Source organism: Micromys minutus (assembly GCF_963924665.1).
Source record: "Micromys minutus genome assembly, chromosome: 11".
In the NCBI taxonomy this organism is placed as follows: domain Eukaryota; kingdom Metazoa; phylum Chordata; class Mammalia; order Rodentia; family Muridae; genus Micromys; species Micromys minutus.
Genome location: NC_137980.1, coordinates 23,222,842 through 23,243,693, shown reverse-complemented (window position 1 = coordinate 23,243,693; position 20,852 = coordinate 23,222,842). Strand labels below are relative to the sequence as shown.

At 43.3% G+C, this 20,852-nt stretch overlaps 1 protein-coding gene across 1 annotated transcript in view; it reads right to left on the bottom strand.

Annotated features, from left to right (window-relative positions):
• Positions 1–20,852, bottom strand: part of GAK (cyclin G associated kinase) — a 62,650-nt gene that overhangs the window by 18,224 nt on the left and 23,574 nt on the right. The window contains exons 11-20 of the mRNA XM_080924667.1: positions 19,454–19,577; positions 15,041–15,090; positions 14,372–14,520; positions 13,328–13,450; positions 12,292–12,425; positions 7,919–8,113; positions 7,422–7,539; positions 6,901–6,980; positions 1,200–1,393; positions 94–240 (exon numbers count right to left, since the gene is read on the bottom strand). Of these exons, the coding sequence (XP_080780793.1) occupies positions 94–240; positions 1,200–1,393; positions 6,901–6,980; positions 7,422–7,539; positions 7,919–8,113; positions 12,292–12,425; positions 13,328–13,450; positions 14,372–14,520; positions 15,041–15,090; positions 19,454–19,577 (1,314 nt within the window). The remainder of the gene's footprint in view (positions 1–93; positions 241–1,199; positions 1,394–6,900; positions 6,981–7,421; positions 7,540–7,918; positions 8,114–12,291; positions 12,426–13,327; positions 13,451–14,371; positions 14,521–15,040; positions 15,091–19,453; positions 19,578–20,852) is intronic.

The following is a 20,852-nucleotide window of genomic DNA, read 5'->3' as shown; positions in this document are numbered from 1 at the left end:
CAGAAATTAGTAGGGACAAGAGAGTTCATTCAGGGTCATGTGACCGACTGGGCCTCACTGAAGGATGAAGGATTAGCTGTGCCCTATGCTTACCCTGCCAATCCAGTGTGTGAAGAAAATGGTTGGTGTCCGTGCTGCCGCTCTGCGGTGAGTCTGATTCTGTGATCTCAGCCTCCGGAGACCCTGCCTCAGCATCATACTGAGCTGTGGAGCCCGGCTGCCGGGGTAGCTCCGGCTTCCCTGTCAGGAAAAGGCTGGTATCAGGCTACCAGTGCCAGGCACAACACAGGGCAAGGTACAGTCAGAGTAACAGGATAGAGAATAGAGTAGGCCACAGGGGCACCTGCACCAGTTCCTTGAGAACAAGGTCTGGCTACAAGTAGAATTTCCTATCCATCCTTCTGTTCAGTGCTGTGCCCCACCCAGGAACACACACAGCACACTCACAGAACATATCACACACATATACATACATGCAGACATATATTCCTTTTAAGAATACTTGTAAACTGTTACACCTTCAATGTGGCATTGAAATTGTCATGTCCAGAGTATATGACTAAGTGAACTTATGGTACAAACCTAACTTTGAAGGAAATCCTTCCCAGTCACAGATGCATATTAACCCCAAAAATAGATCAAGGGATCATGTTCTCAGAGAGCAACAGGACCTCATACCAGAGCAGTGGTTCTCAACCCTAATGTTGCAACCCTTTAATGTAGTTCCTCATGATGTGATGCCCACCCCAACATAAAATTTTTGTTATTATGGTGTAACTGTAATTTTGCTACTGCTATGAATCTTAAGCAAATATTTTTGGAGACTGGTTTACCAAAGGGGTTGTGACTCACAGGTTGAGAACCAATGCTCTAGAGGTTGCTTTGGCACAGCAAAGAGAATAGACTTCCCTGCTGTGCCCATGTCAAATGGCCCAGGGGTTTCATGTGGCTTGTGAACCCATGAAAGGGCTTCAGGATCATAGTATCATGTCTTTCCCTTCCCTGGTACCAAAGCTGTAACTTTAATCTAACAGTGAATTTCTACTAATAAGCAAAGATCAGGTAGGGCTGCCCAAAACCCAGGGCAGAGGTACTGCCCAGCCTTAGGCAGAACTCTGTTCCTGTAAATCTTACCTAGACGTGAAAGTAACTAGAATTGGGTTCCAAGCAAGTTCATTAAGAGCCAGGGCACATCTTACCAAACTTAGACAGAATGTCCTGTTGCTCTTCCCTGTTGGAAAAGAGGATCTTGGGGTTTAACCCCCTTAGGCTTGTATTCTCCCAAGGTGGAGCTTCTCGGCTGGGCCTGTCTCTAGGCTCCACCTCCACTTCCAGGTTCACCTGGAACAGATCTGGGTACTTCTCTTGAATATCACAAGCATCCAGGTCATATCTACAGGTAAAGAGAGAGAATGAATGAGTATGGCTAAGGTGTATCAGGTCCTTCAACATTCACAGGAAGGATGTAAGACTGCTGGTGAGGCAATAGGCCCATAGCCATCCATACCTGTGGACTGATGCACCCAGGATTACTGCTCTTCTTCCCTAGTGTCAAGGCAGGATTTCCCTAGTTGTTAATGGAGTAGAGTACTGAGCTAGACTTCTGTGCTTTCCAACACAGAAGTTGCTATGGGAGGCCAGGTACTCAGAGTGACCACAGAATGGGTGCCATAGCATGGCTTCTAAATCCAGAAAAACAGGAAGGCGGGCTCCACATAGCAGACCTGTAGCTCTGAGACCCTAGGCCCTGCCCCTCACCTCCTAGCATAAACATACTACAGGCACTTGATTAGTTTAAATCAAGTGCTCTGCAAATTTAAATAGATTTTTATAAAAATATGTACACCTCAGCAAAAATACCAACTATTAGTAGATAATTATAAATCTAAGACTTCCAGGATTTAGCCATTACAAACTAGACTTGCTGAAGGCTCAGGGAGGCAACCTGGGCTGTGAGAAGAAGGATAGGCAGGGAGTAGGAAAAGGGGAGGCCATGGGATCTTCAAACACAAGGAGAGCATGGTGATCAGGGGAAGCTGGGCTAGGCCACCCGGCAGGTAGCAACTTTAGCCATTTTACAAACTGTTCCCATGTGGTAGTTCACTGCTTCAAGAAATCCTACATTCTGAACACCCAGAGTCACGAATATACCCATTTGCCACCCAATATCCTTGTGCATCATACTAAGTTTTGTACCTATCAGCAACACCATTGCCAACAAAATCACACATAGCAATGATGACCCATTTTCAGGGGTCTCCTAGGTGTCAAGGGAGGCCACATGCTCTGGCCCTTAGGGAGCCTCTGAATCTGTGATTCTGTTGTTACCAATACCACTGTGTAAAGAAAGCTGGGGAGAGCAAAGTGGTTATCTGGGTGGCAAACTAATGATTCATTTTGTTTCTTACTATTATATATATATATATATATATATATATATAAAGCATGCAGATGAGCCTGCTATGTTTTAGACCCCTAATTTACTACTTCCTGTCTGAGATGCATCCCTCTCCACATTGGAAAGCACAGCACAGGGCAGAGCAAGATGGCTCTGTGACAGGGGTTCCCCTCCATATATATCTTTCCATTAGGACATAATAACTACATGGAGCTGATGGCTACGGGAGGAAAGGCTGAAACTTGCCATCAATGAGGGTGGAGGAACAAGGCAGGAGAGCCCACGGAGAATGTTCTGTTTACTTGGTAAGCTCAGCCTCTAAGATGGGTTGACGAGTTCTGGGGACAGCTCATCTCTTCCCTGCCCAACTGACCTTGAGTGCCCAGCCTGGCCAGCAGGGCAGTGAGGGCACAATGAGGGTGTGTGAGCAGGCAGCTAGGGAGCTGGGTTTTCAAGTCACAGGGCTGCAGAGGTCCTGGAGGTTAGATACTGGTATGTCTAGGCTCCAGTGGGAAATAAAGGGGGTTCTCACACATGTAGAATCTTGTAAACAAAATTCTGACTTGTGTCATGACTGTAGTAAAGTAAGATGAAATTCCCTCCGCTCAATCACAGGGTACCTCAGATCTACTGTGTGTCCCAATCCCATGACCACACTGACACACTGAGGCCCGTCTGATGGTGCTGCTCCTAATCCTTTCCTGCCACTAGAGTTCCACTGCTCTGGAGCACAGCCCTGCTGCACAGCTGTGTGGGCTCCTCTTGTCAATGCTCTCTCCTCACTGTAGGCTCAGGGAGCCTGTTTACTTGAAATGTTTCTGTGGTCTGAAGTGTCCCCCAAACTCAAACAACAGTAGCCATACAGTGGATACTTTAAAAAAGAGAAACCAGTTATTTTTTCAGTAACTAAAGTTTGAAAAACTCAAGTCACTGTATAAAAGATCTATATAATGATTTGTTTGTTGTTCTGCCTGCCAAAAGAAAACAAGAAAGAAAAAGAAACAAAAGAATAAAGAAAAAAAATGACACCAACGGAAGTTTACCCATTCTGTGATTGAGTATCCACAAACATGGATGGTCTGCACAGGTTGTCACTGACAGAAACTAGATCGTTAGCCTGTATTTTTGTGGTAGGTTCTATCACTTTTAGCCGTTTTAGTCTTTACATATATATTTCTAAAACACGGCTTGTGGAAACTACACACATTTGAGGTCTAATTTTTTAGTTGGGTTGTTTACTTAACAACTCCAGTACTTTGTATGTCTGGAATCAGACAACACTCGGGATGAATCTGCTGCTGTTGCTTGTCCTACATCTCTTTTGGTTCTGTTTCTTCCTTTCTTCATTCTGATCTTCCCTAGATTAAATTATATTTTGTGTTCCACAATTCACCTCCTCTACCTTTAAGCTCTCTACAGCTTTCTGCGGAATCATAACTTACTTCCTTGACCTGGAACAGACACATTGCTGACTCCTAGGCCTCAGAGGCAGATGAGGGATCATTTCATATCCCGACTCTCTGATGCTGCTGTTAGTATTTTACTACAACAAATCTCATTCTTTCTCCCTCTTCCCCCATTTTTAAAAATAGGGTCTTTCTACATAATCTTAGCTGTATTGGAACTCGCTATGTAGAATAAGCTGGTCTCAGACTCACACAAATCTGACTACTTCTGCCTCCCATGTGCTGGGACTAAAGATGTTCACCTGGACTGAAGAAGCTATGTCTGGAGAAGCATCTGTCCTGTATAATGGAATTCTTAAGATCCTAATATACTGTGAAACCTATCACTTATATTAGGTAGTTAATAAAATATTTTTGTTAAAAAAAAATAAAGATGCTCACCAACATGTCCACTCCAAACAAATCTTAAAACCCATGTTAATGCATGATTTCTGATGTATGAAGCAGTGAACACACACTTAATTTTACTCACTACAGTGAGTATCCCAATTTTTTTCATATTTTATAGCTAGCTTCAGGCTTGCTTCTAGTTTGTTCTGTCTGCCTGTTGGAATTAAACTGCCTGTTTCCCTGAACACATCTAAATTAATCACCATACAACGTTACTTTCCCTATATACAGAATCTTCATACTTCCATCACTACTAAGGTGGTCCTAGTCTGGCTTCTGGCTACTAACCCTTCAGTTCACTCCGATGTTAGCCTTGCCACTCTGACAGCCAGGACATCTCTACCTGGTGCTTTCAGCTCCAAGGCAAGGGTTTCTCTTCCTGTTATCAGAACACTGTGTGGTATGCATAGCCCTGATACCTCATTGGCAGATGTCTGTTAATTTCCAGGAGCTGAATCTGTTCTTCTCCTTATCGGACTTCTGACCTCTGTGCTCAGTCTGAAGAATATACTTTTTACAATTCACTGTGACTGTTTTGCTGCCAAGACAATTCCCAAATTTTTCATGCCAGCTGTGTTTTCAGTCCTAAAATATCATCTCTCACGTTTCTACATTCTAGGTCTGCTGAAATACTCCATTTTAACCTCTGATTTCTTTCTTTCTTTTTTTTTTAAAAAAGAATTATTTATTTACTTTATTTATATGAGTAGTTGTCTTCGGACACACCAGAAGAGGGCATCAGATCCCATTACAGATGGTTGTGAGCTACCATGTGGTTGCTGGGAATTGAACTCAGGACTTCTGGAAAAGCAGCCAGTCCTCTTAACTGCAGAGCCATTTCTCCAGCCTTCACCTCTGATTTCTTTTTAAAAATTTATCATATTTTACTATATTTAATTTGCGAGTGTGTGTGTGTGTGTGTGTGTGTGTGTGCACACGCACACAAGAGTTACAGCCTGAATTAAGAGGTCAGAGCACTATAACTTGCAGGAGGTGGTTGTTCCTTCCACCCTGTTATCAAACTCAAGTCATCAGGCTTTATTTCCATAGCCATCCTGCTGGCTCTCCCTTTGATTTCCCGAATACGTTGTTTTGATCCATTTTCTGTTGCTGTAGTAATACAGTAACTGATTAAGAGAAAATAAAGGCTTGTGCTTTTCATGGTTCTGAAGGCTGAGAGGTCAGAGACTGGTGGCTGAATCTGGTGAGGGCTTCTTGATGGGCAGCAGCTTTGTAGGGTCCCTATTTGGCTTTGGGCATCATATGGCCAGACACATTGTCCAATCCCAGGCTTCTTCTTATATAAGCTACAGTCCCAATGGATAAAACCTTGTTTATGGCCTCATTTAATCTTAATAGCCTTCCTAAAATGAGACCCAGACATCATAATCAAATGAAGTCATCAAGCTTCTTAAAAACTCTCAATTGGAATTACACTGCAGCATAAACTTGGTGAAGACATTCAAACCATTGCAATACTAATCAGAACTATTAAAAGTTCTTGTTTATTAACTCTAATGCCTGACTCATATAGGTCTTTTGCCTCCATTTTCTCAGTGTTCAGTTATTTGGTCTTCAAAACCAAATAAATAAATAAATAAATAAATAAATAAATAAATAAATAAATAAATAAGAAACAAGCCAAAAAAAAAAACCTGTCCATGCTTCTATAGTGGCTGAAAACTACAGAAACTACTGTCTGCAAGAAAAAGACTGAAGCACCTGTAATCCCAGTGCTTGTGAAACTGAGGTAAGAGACCTTGTCCTAAACAAATAAAGAGTGGGGTATTAATATCAAAGAGGTACAAATGCAGGAGATTAGCAAACACCATTTATACACCTACATAGCCTCCTTGAGTTGTGACCTGTGACACGCTCTGTCTGGTGCTTCCACTGGAGGAAGGAGAACAAGAACACAACACAGAAGGGGGCATAGCCCCTGACAGCGCTGCTCACTCTACCCAGGCTGATGAATGTGCTCAATGAAGAGCAGGGCCCAGCAAGACCCACACAACTGCATCTGAAATATATCATGATGTGTATAGGCTATACCAACAACCTTGTGGTGAGGGACGCCAGCTGCTCACAAGCGAGAGCCTGTTGCTAGAACCCAATACACAACACTACTTCACAAGTCCTGTCACACTATTCCCCTGTAGTGTCTGTTCATATATTTGTCTATAAAAGCAGACCAAGCTTTTAGAATGTAGGACTAGAACATTACCTCCCAACTCTGTACCCAACAGTGCCCTGTGCTCTTAGCAAAGAATCAAATATAGAGTAAACTTTGCCGCCGGTTGTGGTGGCACACGCTGGTAGGCTTTGCTGAAGGAGTATACTTTGCCACACCACTGGTTATGCAATATTTAGACTTAACTGGCTAAATTCTAAAAAGAAATGCATACGGTCAATCCAAAGGTGTCAGGTACCAAGTGGAAACTAACATGGGCCCTTTGTAAACTGTGAGGGGCAGAAGACACAAACAAGCCCAGGGCCTAGGTCTAGTTTTATAGTCAGCATCATGTGGCAGGCCTCTTACTTGCTAGCCTTATAAAAATTTTTTGACTGACTCATATGCATGTGTTCAGCTAGTGGTTCTGGGTACCTGTCCCTCTCCAACAGCAGCACAGTGCAACACCAACATACTTTGCAAATTTCACAGTGGTTGCGTTTCGAGGCACGAACCCAGTGTGGAACTGAATCTGGAACATTTTCATGGACGCCATCTACAAGAAGACCAGCAGGAGACCCATTGAGAGTGCACGTTAACTCTGGACCAGAGTTCTTCCCCAAGAATATAAACTGCCAGATTGGGTGCAACTAATCTGTTCTTCTCAACAGAATTCAAGGCACAGGACAGAGGGTAACTAGTCTATCTAGGCTGGTACTCCCTGTCAAATGCTTGGTAAGAGTAGAGAAGATGCCTGCATAGGGGCCAGAGCAGCTTGGGTTGAGGCAGGAGAGGTACCAAGACTAAGTACAACAGCTCTTCATGAAGATTACAGCTTATGCTCACGGGGGAAATCCTGGACCTTTCAGAGTAAAATCCCCCTTGCCTGTGTCATACAGTGACCACCGGGCACTGGCACAAACACTAGGGAACACTTGCTTGCAGCTCACTGGGTATTAAGGTCAATCCCAAGGCCAAACCACTCAGAAACACTCACCTTGGCCTGCAGTCTCCCTCCTAAAGTGGATCTGGCATGGTAAATGATGATGAGCACATCTCCTTGAACTGTTATGCCCAGGGGGATGACAGCCTTGCCATCCTCAATTTTAAATTCCCTGGAACACATTGAGACATTGGCTTACGTAAGTATAAATAAACAAAATGAGAGAGTTCTAAGATGCTACCAAAAACTTGAGTCCACACCTTCTCCTGATGCTTGTGTACCAAGTTATTCCAAGAAGCCACTCAGTGTTTTCTGTGACAGGGCTTCTCTATGTAATCCTAGCTGCCACACACACACACACACACACACACACACACACACACACACACACACACACACTCTTGTACATAACTTCTATCTCCCCCCTCAGCCCAACATGAAATCATTAGTACCTAGCACAGGTCAATCGCAACACAAGGTAGTTTCTGCTTCAGAAGTTTGCAGGAGGACTCAAAACAACAAGGGGTGAGAAATCCCAAATTTGTACTCACTTCATCCTGTCGTATTCCTGGGATGTGGTGGTTACACGCTCCTCCCCAACATAGACCTCACAGAATGGGCGGCAGCCGTTCCTCTGCTTGCTGAACAGTGGCACAGGGGTCATGACAACAGATTTCACCAGCATTGGCTTACTGTGGGGAGTGATGGGCTCCTCTGCCACCATGTCACATACATATTCAATGTACCTAAGGCAGACAAGCACATGTCCCCTAAGTATGTGATGTGTCCTCAGGGGACAGAGACACAGACATCAGACATTTTTCCTTTACAAATATAAGTATTTAATGCCATAAATCTCCCTGTGAAGGTTTTAGTTGCTCTTCAAAACTCTGGTACCATATTTTTAAAGTAGTTCTAAATCCCTTGAGACTTTCTTTTTCACCTATAATTGTTTAGAAGTTTCATTTTGAAATATTTAGAATATTTTCTAGATTGTGTTGATAGTTTCTTGTCTTATTGACCCTTAGGGCTTGAGAACTTATTTTGCATGTATAATTTCAATATAAAATCTTTTAAATTTAGGAGCTGGAAAGATGGCTAAGCAGTTAAGACTATTTTCTGCTCTTTAGAGGACCCAAGTTTAATTCTTGTACCCATATCAGACAGCTCACAATGACGTGTACTTGTACGTACACACACACACACACACACACACACACACACACACACACACACACACACACTTTTCAAAAAACAAAACCAAATTTGTTGAGATTTAACTAATGGCTCAAAATGATGTTGCTTTGATGTTCCATACACTGGAGAGAAATCTATCTTTCAGTTTATGGTGACATATTCTACAGCTCAATCAGTGCCACAGTCACTGATTTTATGTGTCCTTACTCTACTGAGAGAAGGATGTTAGGACTTTACCTCATCATTTTAAGATTTATTTTTATTTTATGTATGCCAGTGTTTGTTTGTCTTCATGTATACTGGTCTACACACCACTCACACACCTGGTGCCCCGGAAGGCCAGAAGACCTGGACCCCCTGGGACTAGAGCTGTTCATAGCTGTGAGCCACCACGTGGGTGGTAAGAACTGAACCCAGGTCTTCTCTACAAGAATTTAAGTGCTCTGAACCACTTGGTTATTTCTCTAGCTTTACCACACCATATAAAGTTTGATTTATTTTAATTTATTTAAGTCCACATAGCTCAGACTGACCTCAAACTTTTTACATAACTGAAACTGGTTTTGAACTTGTATGTCTAACCTCTAAATACTCGGATTATAGATATATGCCTCTATACCTGGTTGTTCGTTTTGTGGCTTTTGTTTGTTTGTTTTTGGAGCTAGGGTTTTGCTATGCAGTCCAGATGGCCTTGAACTCATGGTCATTCTGCTCCTGCCTTCCCAGTTCTGAGATGATAGGCATACATCTCAATGCTCAGTTTCAATTTATTTTGTCTGCTGATGACAGAGCTTCTCTTACTTTCTTTTGGGGAGTGTTGCTGTGGGACATCTTTGTGTCAGGCTCCCCCACTAACAGTATCTCCTCTGGCAGGGGACAGGGATGAGAATCATCTATCTTCTTCAGTCAACATGGGAAAAGGGATGCAATTCTCCTGTAGACTTGTCTCAGTGTCAGGAGACAGGAAATGGTGGCCCCCAAATGCAGCCTGTGACCTGAGTAGGACCTGTTGTTGGTGTGTAGGACAATCCACAGGCCCTATAGCAACAGGAAACTGCTGCAGTCTGCCCCCATGCTTTTACTCATCTCTTCAAGGGTCTACATCCTTGCTCTTTGACTGGAGCTCTTGGATTACTTGTGTTAAATCTCAACGCCGACATGTGTGGACTAAAATCTGTAGTTTCTTCTACTCATGTTCTTGGCTTCATTTTTCTTCTTTAATTCACTCTGGCTAAAAAAAACATTTTTATGCATTCATCTCCTTTCTTCCACTGACTTATTAATACTACACTTAAAACAATCTTCAGGCCTTGCATTGTGGAGCACACCTTCAATGCTAACATTTGTGAGGCTGAGGCAGAGAGGCAGAGGCAGAAAGATCTCTAAGGCCAGTCTGGTCTACATAACAAATTTCAAGCCAGCCAAGGTTACACAAAGAGATTACATAATTCAAAAAAGAGCTGTGTGGGATCTCTGTGAGTTTAAGGCCAGCCTGATCTACATGTGAGTTCCAGAACATCCAGGGCTAAGTAGAGAGTGACCTTGTCTCAAACAAACAAACTAACTAAATAACTAACTAACAAACAAACAAGAAGGGAGGGAGGAAGGAAGGAAATTACTTGGTGGCCAGGGGTTTTTGACAGTCTGTAATTTGTGCTTTCCTTTTTTGCAAGTGGCTTCCTTCCCAGTGGCTCAGACTGTGTTCAGGATGAAGTAAGATGATAATATTCAGAATGAAGTAAGATGATATTCAACGATGGGATCTTTTTGTTGTGTGTGAGTCCCGGAGATGCTCATGTATGTAGTGTTTTGTTCCACACTTAACTTTCCACTGGGATTCACTTACATATACAATTGGCCATTTGCAACAAACTCTTGGGTTTCTGGTCTTTTGTTGGTTTTCAGGGGTGATTTGTCTTCCAGATCACTGGTTACTCCTCTGTTGGTCGGAGTCTACCCAGGAGTCTGAGATTCTCACACTACTACTATGCAGCTCGACTAAGGTAAATATCACACACAGTCCCCCACCCCATCTCAATCTTCTTTGGTTTCCTTGCTAGGGTCTTTCAAAGACTTATCAGCTACTTTACAATGTACTCTTTGGTTCAGTTGATTTCCCTCAAGACAGAAAGGGCCAGACACTATATACTTCCCTACACTTGCTTTCTGGAGACTTGGAGAATGGACATTAAGACATAGACACTGTTAAAATACCCCCAAAGCTTTCCATACCCACCGCTGTGTTCTAAGTCTTCTCATATGGTATCCAGTCAAATCTGTCCTGACAGCAAGTGCATCTCCTCTCTAGTGATCTTTAGATCTAGGGCAAGTTGCTGGCACGAGGGTCCCAGTTTACAAAGGATTTGAAAGTGTATAGATGTGAAGTTGTCACAGTAACTGTTAGGACATGAGTGACACTATGTCACTGTGCCTCCATGAGGCCCCAGGGTTCATGGCAGAATACCAAAGATACTGTCTTGTTTCATGCTCTGTACACACTCAGCAGCTCTGCTGCCCACATCTCATGCCCAGCAGGTCCCAACATGTGGAAAATAGCAGCACAAATGGCTAAGAGCTCAATATGCGGAAATCCTTCCAGCCACTCCTAGCAGATGCTAGAATGGGGACCCAGATGCAAAGCCACTCTTCTCTTATGACCTGAGGAACATACTGCTATCATGGTGCTCTACCCACCAGGCAGTGAGCAACTAAGGTGGGTTCCATTCATGAGAGAATTGTGCACATCAGGAAGAGCATTTACTACTCCTACTGCCAAAATATGGAACCCCTTAATAGACCTTTGCCTCATAATAGCATTCATGTTGGGTTTTTGTTTCATGTTCTGCCCATCTGCTTTCTCAGAGAGAAGGTTGATCCAAGTACTCATTAAGACAGAGGGCATTTATGATGGATGGGCAGTGTCTCTTTAGACCTGGACTTCCAAATCAAAGTCTTGCTCTAGGGGAATAGTGAATACTAAACATGAATGGACATAGCTAGTAAATGTGGTATCTCATAGTGAATGGACAAGGGAGCAAAGCTAGGCAGAGCCACATAATTTGCTTCTTAACCAGATATGACAGCTAATATCTATAATTTCAGCATTAGGGCATTGGTCTAAGTTTATTTGAGACCAGTCTAGCCTACATAGTGAGTTCTAGGCCAGGCTGAACTTCAGAGTGGATCCCTGTGTCAAACAAACAAACAAAACAAACAAAAAACAAAAGGAAAAACGAAAGAACTTGCTTTCTTTACATTGCAGGTGAATGAACTACATTATGCAAAAGGCATGTCTGAGTGAGTTTTATATGCATTTTTTGTGACCTCAGAGCAAGCAGGGTAATAACACTTCTCATTTGAAAGTGTGAAGGTTCACAGTGCATTACCAAATAACCTCCCAAGTCCACATAAGTTTGAATCCCACAGAAAACATGGCCACATCAAGTTCACATTCACTAGAAAATCTGGTACCCAGGCCCTCAATAGGAGGCTGCCACCACAAGTCAGAAGCCATCACAGCTTGAGAGTTTGGTTGAATGTCAACTATGGCCTACACTTGTTGGGTACCTGTGGGCACAGGTCTGGGGATGAGCTAGAAACCACAGTGATACTAACTTGGCCTTCGGCAAACTAGAGTACCTGACTGCAGGTCCAACACAGTGAAGACAGCACTTCAGGGCCAAAAGAGCTGTAGGCATCATTGTCCCCAGCAAGGATCACCTGGTACCTTTTGTGGGATGGCCAAATGCCGGGTGGGCAGCGCTTCATGCTGAACATGTACACAGCAGCCTCTGCAGTGCTGAAGAGACGGCAGAAGCACAGGAATGCACAGACTGCCACAGCGGATGCAGCTCTCCCATCCTACAAAGAAGAGACACTTCTTTACAGAGTGCCATGCAGAGAAAGGACGAGGACTCACAACAGTTCCTATAAACCTAATTATCTGTGTGGCTAAGGGAAGGAGCTAATGCTAGGTTTGTTTGGGATACATTTGGGAATATATATAAATACGTTTCATGCCATGAGAATTCAGAGCCCAGAGCATAAGTCATTTGCAAAGCACACAGGTTGGCCTCCAACTCAGATTCAAGTTGGGCTGCTGGCCTCACCACGTCCAATCATCTTTTTCTTCATTTGTGTTACTGAGAACTGAACCTAGGACCTCTTGCATGCTAGGTAAGTGCTATACTCCCAATACTCTTTACTTATTCTGAGTCAGGCTCTTACTGTGTTGTTTAGGCCGACCTTTACCTTGTGATCCTTCTGCTCAGCCTCTCAAGTAGCTGAGATTATTGGCCAGTATTACCAGGCCCATCTTACTATTATTCTCATAATAACAGTTGTGCCAGATATGGTGGTTCATGCCACTAACTCCAGCACTTGGAAAACAGAGGCAGGTGAATCTCTGTGAGTTAGACGCCAGCATGATCTACATAGTTTCAGTACAGTAGGACTGAGCCCTAGGTGTACTTCCTGCTGGGTGTTCAAATCTTTCTTCCTCATTCTGCGGTTAGAAAAAGTTGAGGTAAAGACTCATTTATCTCAAGGTTGCACATCCCACTCTCAGACACTGGAGATGTTGGATGTGCTGCTTGGATCACCAAAAATAGCTCTTCTGAATGCTATTCAAGTAGGAAGCATCAGGGAGTCTGTCCATCAAGGCCAAAGCTCTAAGCACAGAGGTCTTCCTCTGGTTAGTGTTCCCCTATCATACCCAGGACCAATGTTGCTTTGATTCAGAATATGCAGCTAACACAACTCACCATGCAATGCACAACACAGACGTTCCTGTGGTCTTCCCGGAGCCAGGCATGCATGCTCCTGCATAGAGTATACAAACTGTGGAGGTGTGGTGCCCGCCTGACTGCCCAGCCACACTCAGTGACCTGTAGGGAGAAAGTCCACTCAGCTAAGTTTCTCAACAGTCCCAATGGACCCAGCTGGAGTATCCACAGGGTTACTTTGTCTTTGCCTACAACACTTTTTTTTTTTAAACGATTTTCTTTTTAGCCTTTGCGTGCTCATGTATACACAAGCCACAGAGCATATGTATGTGGAGATCAGAGGGAAACTAATAGAGTTGATTTTTCTCCTTCCCCATGTGGGTCTGAGAGAGTGAACTCAGTTGTCAGGCCTGACAGCAGACACCTTTAGCCTCCCCCTCTTCCCCTCCCACATAATTGTCCTTTTTGAGTGATTCTATAAATGTGGTGGCCTGAAACTCTGAGCATCTTCCTCAGCTGGGGTCACTTGACATTCTTCTTGGCTATGAGTGACCTATGCCACAGAAATGATTCACTGATACTGCAAAATGAACGAGCTCTTCCTGTGCCAAGGGGAGAAAGACACCCTAGTTTCTTGGGAAGCAAACATCTTTTCTTTTCTTTCTTTCTTTCTTTTTTTTTTTTTTTAAGATTTATTTATTTATTTTTATATGAGTACACTATAGCCATTCACAGGCATACCAGAAGAGGGCACTGGATCCCATTACAGATGGTTGTGAGCCACTATGTAGTCCTCTGGAAGAGCAATCAGTGCTCTTAACCACTGAGACAATTCTCTAGCTCCTGCAAAAATCTTTTCAAGGTCTTTCCCCACTCCTCCCAACCCCCGCCCCGTGTGAAACTCTGGCCTATCCCCACCCCCAGACACACCTCTAGCCCTAGCCTCCCTAGCAGCTGCTCTGTGGTCAGTTCCCTGCAGCTGCCTGGCACTGTTCATATCAGGCTAGTGCAGATCCATCACTTAAAACTGTACCAAGTGAGAAAATGGCCCAAATCATAAAAGAATAATTCAAGGCCAGTTACCCGGTTGTGGAACTTGGAAGTCCGGTATATCCTTGGAGAAAGGTTGTAGACAGCATAATGCCCTGGGTGCTTGGCATCCAGAAACAATCGCACATCCTCTATATTGTTTTTGATTGCTGACTCTACACCTTCTGCTGGGAACGACATCACTGAAACAAAGTAGGCCCAAGTTAGATGCAAGGGGATTGCCTTCTTGGGCTGGGCTCACCTCCCAGCCAGGTAGCCGGCCAAACATAGGCTCTTCTCATCCTCTTAAAGTGCCCCAGCCTGTGTAGTGGGTTGTGTACACAGTGCAATATGAGAAACATTACAAAGCTAACCACAGATGTCTGTTGAGAGCTTTCCTGGTGTCTAATATGTCATGGTCTTTAGGGACATCAGCTTTGTAATCACAGTTTGCCTAGATTATCCAGTTTTAAATGTGCATGGTCCTACCATTACTCCCTCTGAGTCCTCAGCTTTCCAATCATGCCAGAAGCTGGGCTGACATTGGCCAGGAAGTATGCTCAATATTTGTCACATACTCCACTCTTTTGGAGTAGTTCTCTAGGCCAGGCCTCAGATGGCTCCATGGCTATCAAAGAGGCAAAAGAGGCACCTTGCACCTTGGCTACTTCTACTGTTCCTTTGTCTACATCCCCCACAGATGTCTATCACCCTGAGACATACCTGCAATCCTGGATGTGATGTAAGATATGTCCAGATCACCCTTTGCATAGCTGGAATGAAAAGAACACTCAATTGGAATAGAACACACTTAGTAGTTATAAGGACTTGAAGAGGAGCCTACGTCCTAGACTACTGAGGTAAGCATGCCTGCAGACTTGACTGTGTCCTCTAAGTAGTGTGTGTGTGCATGTGCACGTGCATGTTTTGTGTATAACTGCTGTGTAAGCAGACAACCATTGAAAACTGAGTGGGAGAGAGCAACCCAAGGAAGAGCTTTAGCCATCTTTTGCCTTCTGAAGTGTTCTCCCAAGGCAAAAACATTGAGGGCAGATCCTGACAAACAGTAACTAAAGCAGGACAGAAGCATCAGCCATTGATCCCACTGCTTCAGGGGACTGGATAAACACCCGTTATGAAGACTTGAAAGGAGACAAAAGACACTGCTGGAGGGGGGAAAAGACATCCCAAATGACCAAGATACATTACTGCTCATGGCCACCAAAAACTCAGAAACCAATCCTCTAAATTGGTCACGAAACTGAAGAAAGTACAAATCAAAACCTAAATAATTATGTAAGAACTTGGCAAACTTATTCTATAATTCCTCTCAAAAATAAAACAAAAAAAAAAAAAAACAAAAAAAAAAACAAAAATCAGTTATGCCAGAACAGCCAAATTTCCTTGGAAAGTAAAAGATGGGGGAAGGTAAACTTAATTATTTTGAGTACTACACTGTAGTTGGGCAGTGATGTCAGAGACAGAGCTGAGGTAGGCATTCTTGGCATCAGCAGAGTCACCATGGGGCCATTACAGAGGGCCAGGTGGAAAAAAGAACAGACATCCACAATAAATTCACTAATGTAAAATCTGATAATGGTCACCTTAACACTTTAAAATGTCATTCGAACCTATCTAAGACAGGTTTACTTAGGTTATAAAGGACTCCTTGAGACAAAAAGTACGATGTATTAAAATGCAGCTTTATCTGGTGCATTTCTGTGGAGAAAAGCATTTAAACAGATGAGCCACAGATCAGAACTAACTAGTTCCAATCTATTTCTTCATAAAAACAATGAATAACCCAATAGTAACCAAGGTATTAGGTATCATGATAGACATCTTTAATCCCAGCACTTTGAAGGCAGAGACAAACAGGTTTCTGATCTCTTTGATCAAGGCCAGCCTTGTCTACATAGTGAGTTTCAAATCAATCAGGGCTATCAAGGTAAAGAGTGAAGGCTACAAATATGCAGCAGATGAAGGCATGCAAACAACCTAGTTGTCCCTCAAGGAAGACAAATGTGCCCCAGCATCAGGTCAGGTACAGGAAAGCATATGCAAGACACAATGGCTGCTAAGTATCACTTAGGGCTCCACATACAGTAAACCCTAACTTCTAGCTGGCTTAGGAAAAGACAGTTCAGCTCTGGGCACAGGTCCAAGGGCATACAAATTAGGGTTGTACTTAACACAGACAAGAGTAGCCTAGACAGGCAGGTAGATCAATGGAATAGAATTGAAGACACAGCAATGAACCCACACGCCTATGGTCACTTGATCTTTGACAAAGGAGCTAAAACCATCCAGTAGAAAAAAGGCAGCATTTTCAACAAATGGTGTTGGTTCAACTGAAGGTCAGCATGTAGAAGAACGCAAATCAATTCATTCTTATCTCCTTGTAAAAAGCTCAAGTCCAAGTAGATCAAGGACCTTCACATAAAAACAGATACACTCAAATACAAGAGAAAGTAGGGAAGAGCCTCGAACACATGGGCACAGGAGAAAATTTACTGAACAAAACACCAATGGCTTATGCTTTAAAGATTAAGAATCAATAAATGGAACCTGATAAAACTGCAAAGCTTCTGTAAGGCAAAGGACATTGTCAATAGGACAAAATGGCATCCAACAGATTGTGAAAAGATCTTTACCAATCCTACATCCGATAGAGGGAAGAATTCAAGAAGTTAGACCCCAGAGAACCAAATAACTATTAAAAAATGGGGTACAGAGCTAAACAAAGAATTTTCAAATGAGAAATACCAAATGGCTGAGAAGCACCTAAATGAATGTTCAACATCCCTAGTCATCAGAAAAATGCAAATCAAAACAACTCTGAGATTCCACTTCATACCAGTCAGAATGGCTAAGATAAAAAACTCGGGTGACAGCAGATGCTGGGGAGGATGTGGAGAAAGAGGAATACTCTACCATTGCTGGTGGAATTGCAAGCTGGTACAACCTCTCTGGAAATCAGTCTGGAGGTTCCTCAGAAAACTGGTCATTACCTGAGGACCCAGCTCTGCCACTCTTGGGCATATACCCAAAAGAAGATCCAACATATAACAAGGACACATGCTCCACTATGTTCATAGCAGCCTTATTTATAATAGCCAGAAGCTGGAAAGAACCCAGATGCCTTCAACAGAGGAATGGATACAGAAAACGTGGTGCATTTACACAATAGAGTACTACTACTCAGCTATTAAAAACAATGACTTCATGAAATTAACCCAGCCAGGGCAGGGAGGTGGGGGGTGGGTGGGTGAGCAGCCTTATAGAAGCAGGGGGAGGGAGGATGAAAGAGGGGTTTTGTGGAGGAGAATCCAGGAAAGGGTTAAAATTTAAAATGTAAATAAGTAAAATATCCAATTTAAAAAAAAAAAAAAAAAAAAGAGTGGCCTAGACCTTGGCTTAAGACATCAAGCAGCTTCAGGCAACCAAAACAACCTGAAGTAGTCCCTTCCGCCACTTGTCACCACACTTGGACATCTTCATTGATATAAAAAAATGAAGGTGTTTGCTGCTACTTGTAAGTCAATTTAAAAATACAGGAGTTAATGGAACCCTTATCAGCCATGTCTACTTTGTAACCTACAGGTTACATGCAGCCAAAGACAGTTATGAATAAAACTCAACACAAAATCATAAACTTACTTAAAACATCATGAGTTGTTTTAGTTTTAAAGTTTATTAGAGACTCATAGTTGTAAGAAAGAGGGCCATGCCATTTGAGTTAGGCATGGAGGTCAGCAACATGGTGGCAAGTGGAATTTTTGAGAAAAAGCCCAAAGTACTAAAGAAAGCTTTGGCAAACATCTGAAAGTAGGAAAGAAGGAAGAGTTATGCCTAAGTGTAGATTCATGAGGTGGGCAGACCCAAGAGAACCAAATGGTGACATTGAGTGACTGCCTCATACTTTTTTACAATGTGCACGAAACAACTATTGGACTCTTGGCCTTTCCCTCATGAGGTAGACATCACTGGACTACCTAGACTAAAGCCTGTAAATCAACCTAATAAGCCCCATCTATAAGTATGTAATATATATTCTATAAGTTCTATTCCTTTAAAGAACTCTAACACAGAGATCATATCACAATATCAAAAGTTTGGACATGCCTAGTGCTTTAAGCATATATTCCATACAGAAGACACATGTATATGCATGCTCACATATCTGCATTTCCAAAATGTAGCATATTCATGGCACTCTTCCATTGGCACAGGCACACATATACAACTGCAAGCATAAAACAACCAACAAAAAAAGAAAAGAAAAGGCTGTTTCATCAACTCTAGGAGTTCAGGGACCACAAACAATGTGACCCAATGGTGCTTACTACAGCAGCAGACATCCTTGGGCAGTAGGACCATCCATGTTGACAAGAGCCAGTGAGACTGGCCAGGTATCAGTCACAGTTCCCTCCAGAAACGCTGATAGAGCAACCTTCAACACAGTGCTCTGTTCTGAACACTCACTACAGCTTAGGTCCATTCTTGACTTGACGCATATATTCACACCCACTGTGGTCCATCTGATCATGACTGACTTCTAATAATCTGAGTAGGCAGGAAAATGTCACTTTGCCCTGCAACTGCTTCATTTATTTGACAGAAAAGAAAAAGAATAGCGCCATCATGACAGACACTGGCAGAGCTAAGGAGAGTATGAGCTGATGTACAAAGCCAGTTCTGCAGTGGGTCCTATGGACAGGGGCCTCAGGCTTCTGCTTGTTAGGTTGTTTTGTTTTTGTCAACTAGAGACAAGCTGAAATTATCTTTAAAGAAAAAAACTCAATTAAGAAAATGCCTCCGTAAGACTGACCTATGGGCAGGTGGTCCTGGGATACATAAGAAAGCAGGCTGAGCAAGCCATAGAAAGAAAGTCAGCAGGCACCATTCCTCCACGACCTCTGCTTCAGATCCTACCTCCAGAGCTTCCTGCTTTGAGTTCCTATCTTGGCTTCCCATGATGATAAACTAAGGCTAAGTTGTTTTATCGCAGCAACAGAACACACGCTAAGGCAAGACTCCAGGCTCAACAGAGAGTGACAACATAACACTGTCTTGGGGAATCTCCACACAGGCAAAGAAGAGGATAGGACAATCCTCATGCTTATTCATACTTACTTAGCCACAGACTGGATGACCTTGGAGGAAGTATCCTTGAGGTTGGTGAAGAGCCGCTCTGTCCCACCCCGTAGGATATCGAGAAACCCACCGTAGGGCTGGTCATACTCTGCCAGAGCCAAAACTACAGGAAAGAACCACAGTAGGTATGTCAAGAGTATGCCCCCAAGAAGACTCATTGCCTCTCATAACTTTCTCAAACCCACCAGTGAACTGTCTTTCCCATTAGCAGGTGCTAGCCTGTTGTTTCTAGCCATTTCAAAAATCCAAAGAATGGCCAATATAGGCACAGAAGCCATGTGAAAACATGTCAGACCAAGCTTCTACCTGAAACTATACCAACTATGGGACACAGTTTCAAGGTGGTACCTGCAGGACATGATACCCTTTCTAAAGCGAGTGCAGGCGAAGACGACAAAAGCGGACTCTGAGACCACAAAATGAGGCCCTCAAAGACTGTGGTGGTAGAGCTAACACATGTTACTTAGATTCTGAACAGCCCCACAATGAGCCCACATAGTATGACGCAAAAGTAGACACCCCAGAACCCACTCCCCATGGTCTACAACTGGAGCACACATACAGAGTAAGGGCCTGAGTACCAAGATACTGGGGTAGCCAACCACAGGAGACAAAAGACTTCTCTCTAAAAACCAAAGACCTAGAGAAGGACTCAAGCTAGCACTTGACATCTCAAAAAGAAAAATAAAAAACGGCTCATTCCACAGTCCGTCAGTCTATGGCCGTATTTCTGTTCCAGAACCCTCCTTTCCTTCATTGGGGCTTTCAAGGCAGCCAGTCCTGAGATAGAAGGCCACTGTTCTATGGACTGGCTCTCTCAAACTAGCAGGAACAGTTCTCAAACCTTCCCACTACCCTAGTGTCTATGGCCTCATCTCTTCTCCTTCTCTCCTCCCTGTAGAAACCTCTAGTGTTCGGTCACCTTAAGGCATTATCTGCTGACCTTGTCTAAAGTAGAGTTGGCCTTCATGCTCAATTTCTGGGAGGTACTGTATAGTGGGAAAGTCTTCCCCTAAGAAGGATCAATCCCATGGGCTTGAACTGTGCAGATGCTTAGGACACAGTGGAGACCACAGAGGAGCCAGAGACCACGGTCAACCATGCCTGGAAGACTCCATTTGATTCCAAATGGTAGGTGAGTTAATTGTTGCTTTGAGAAGTGCTGATATAACTTCTATGGGACAGGGCTATCTGGTGGTTGAAGGATTGTCTCTCCTGGATCTTGCCCTAACAACCCTTCCCTTGGTTTATCTGAGTCAAAATACCCCATCAAATTCTGCATTCTACCCTGGGTATGTTGCTCAAAAAATCTGAGCCCCACAGAATGGTAGAGCCAATTACCAGATGAAAACCCCACAGAAACAGGGTTTTGATATCT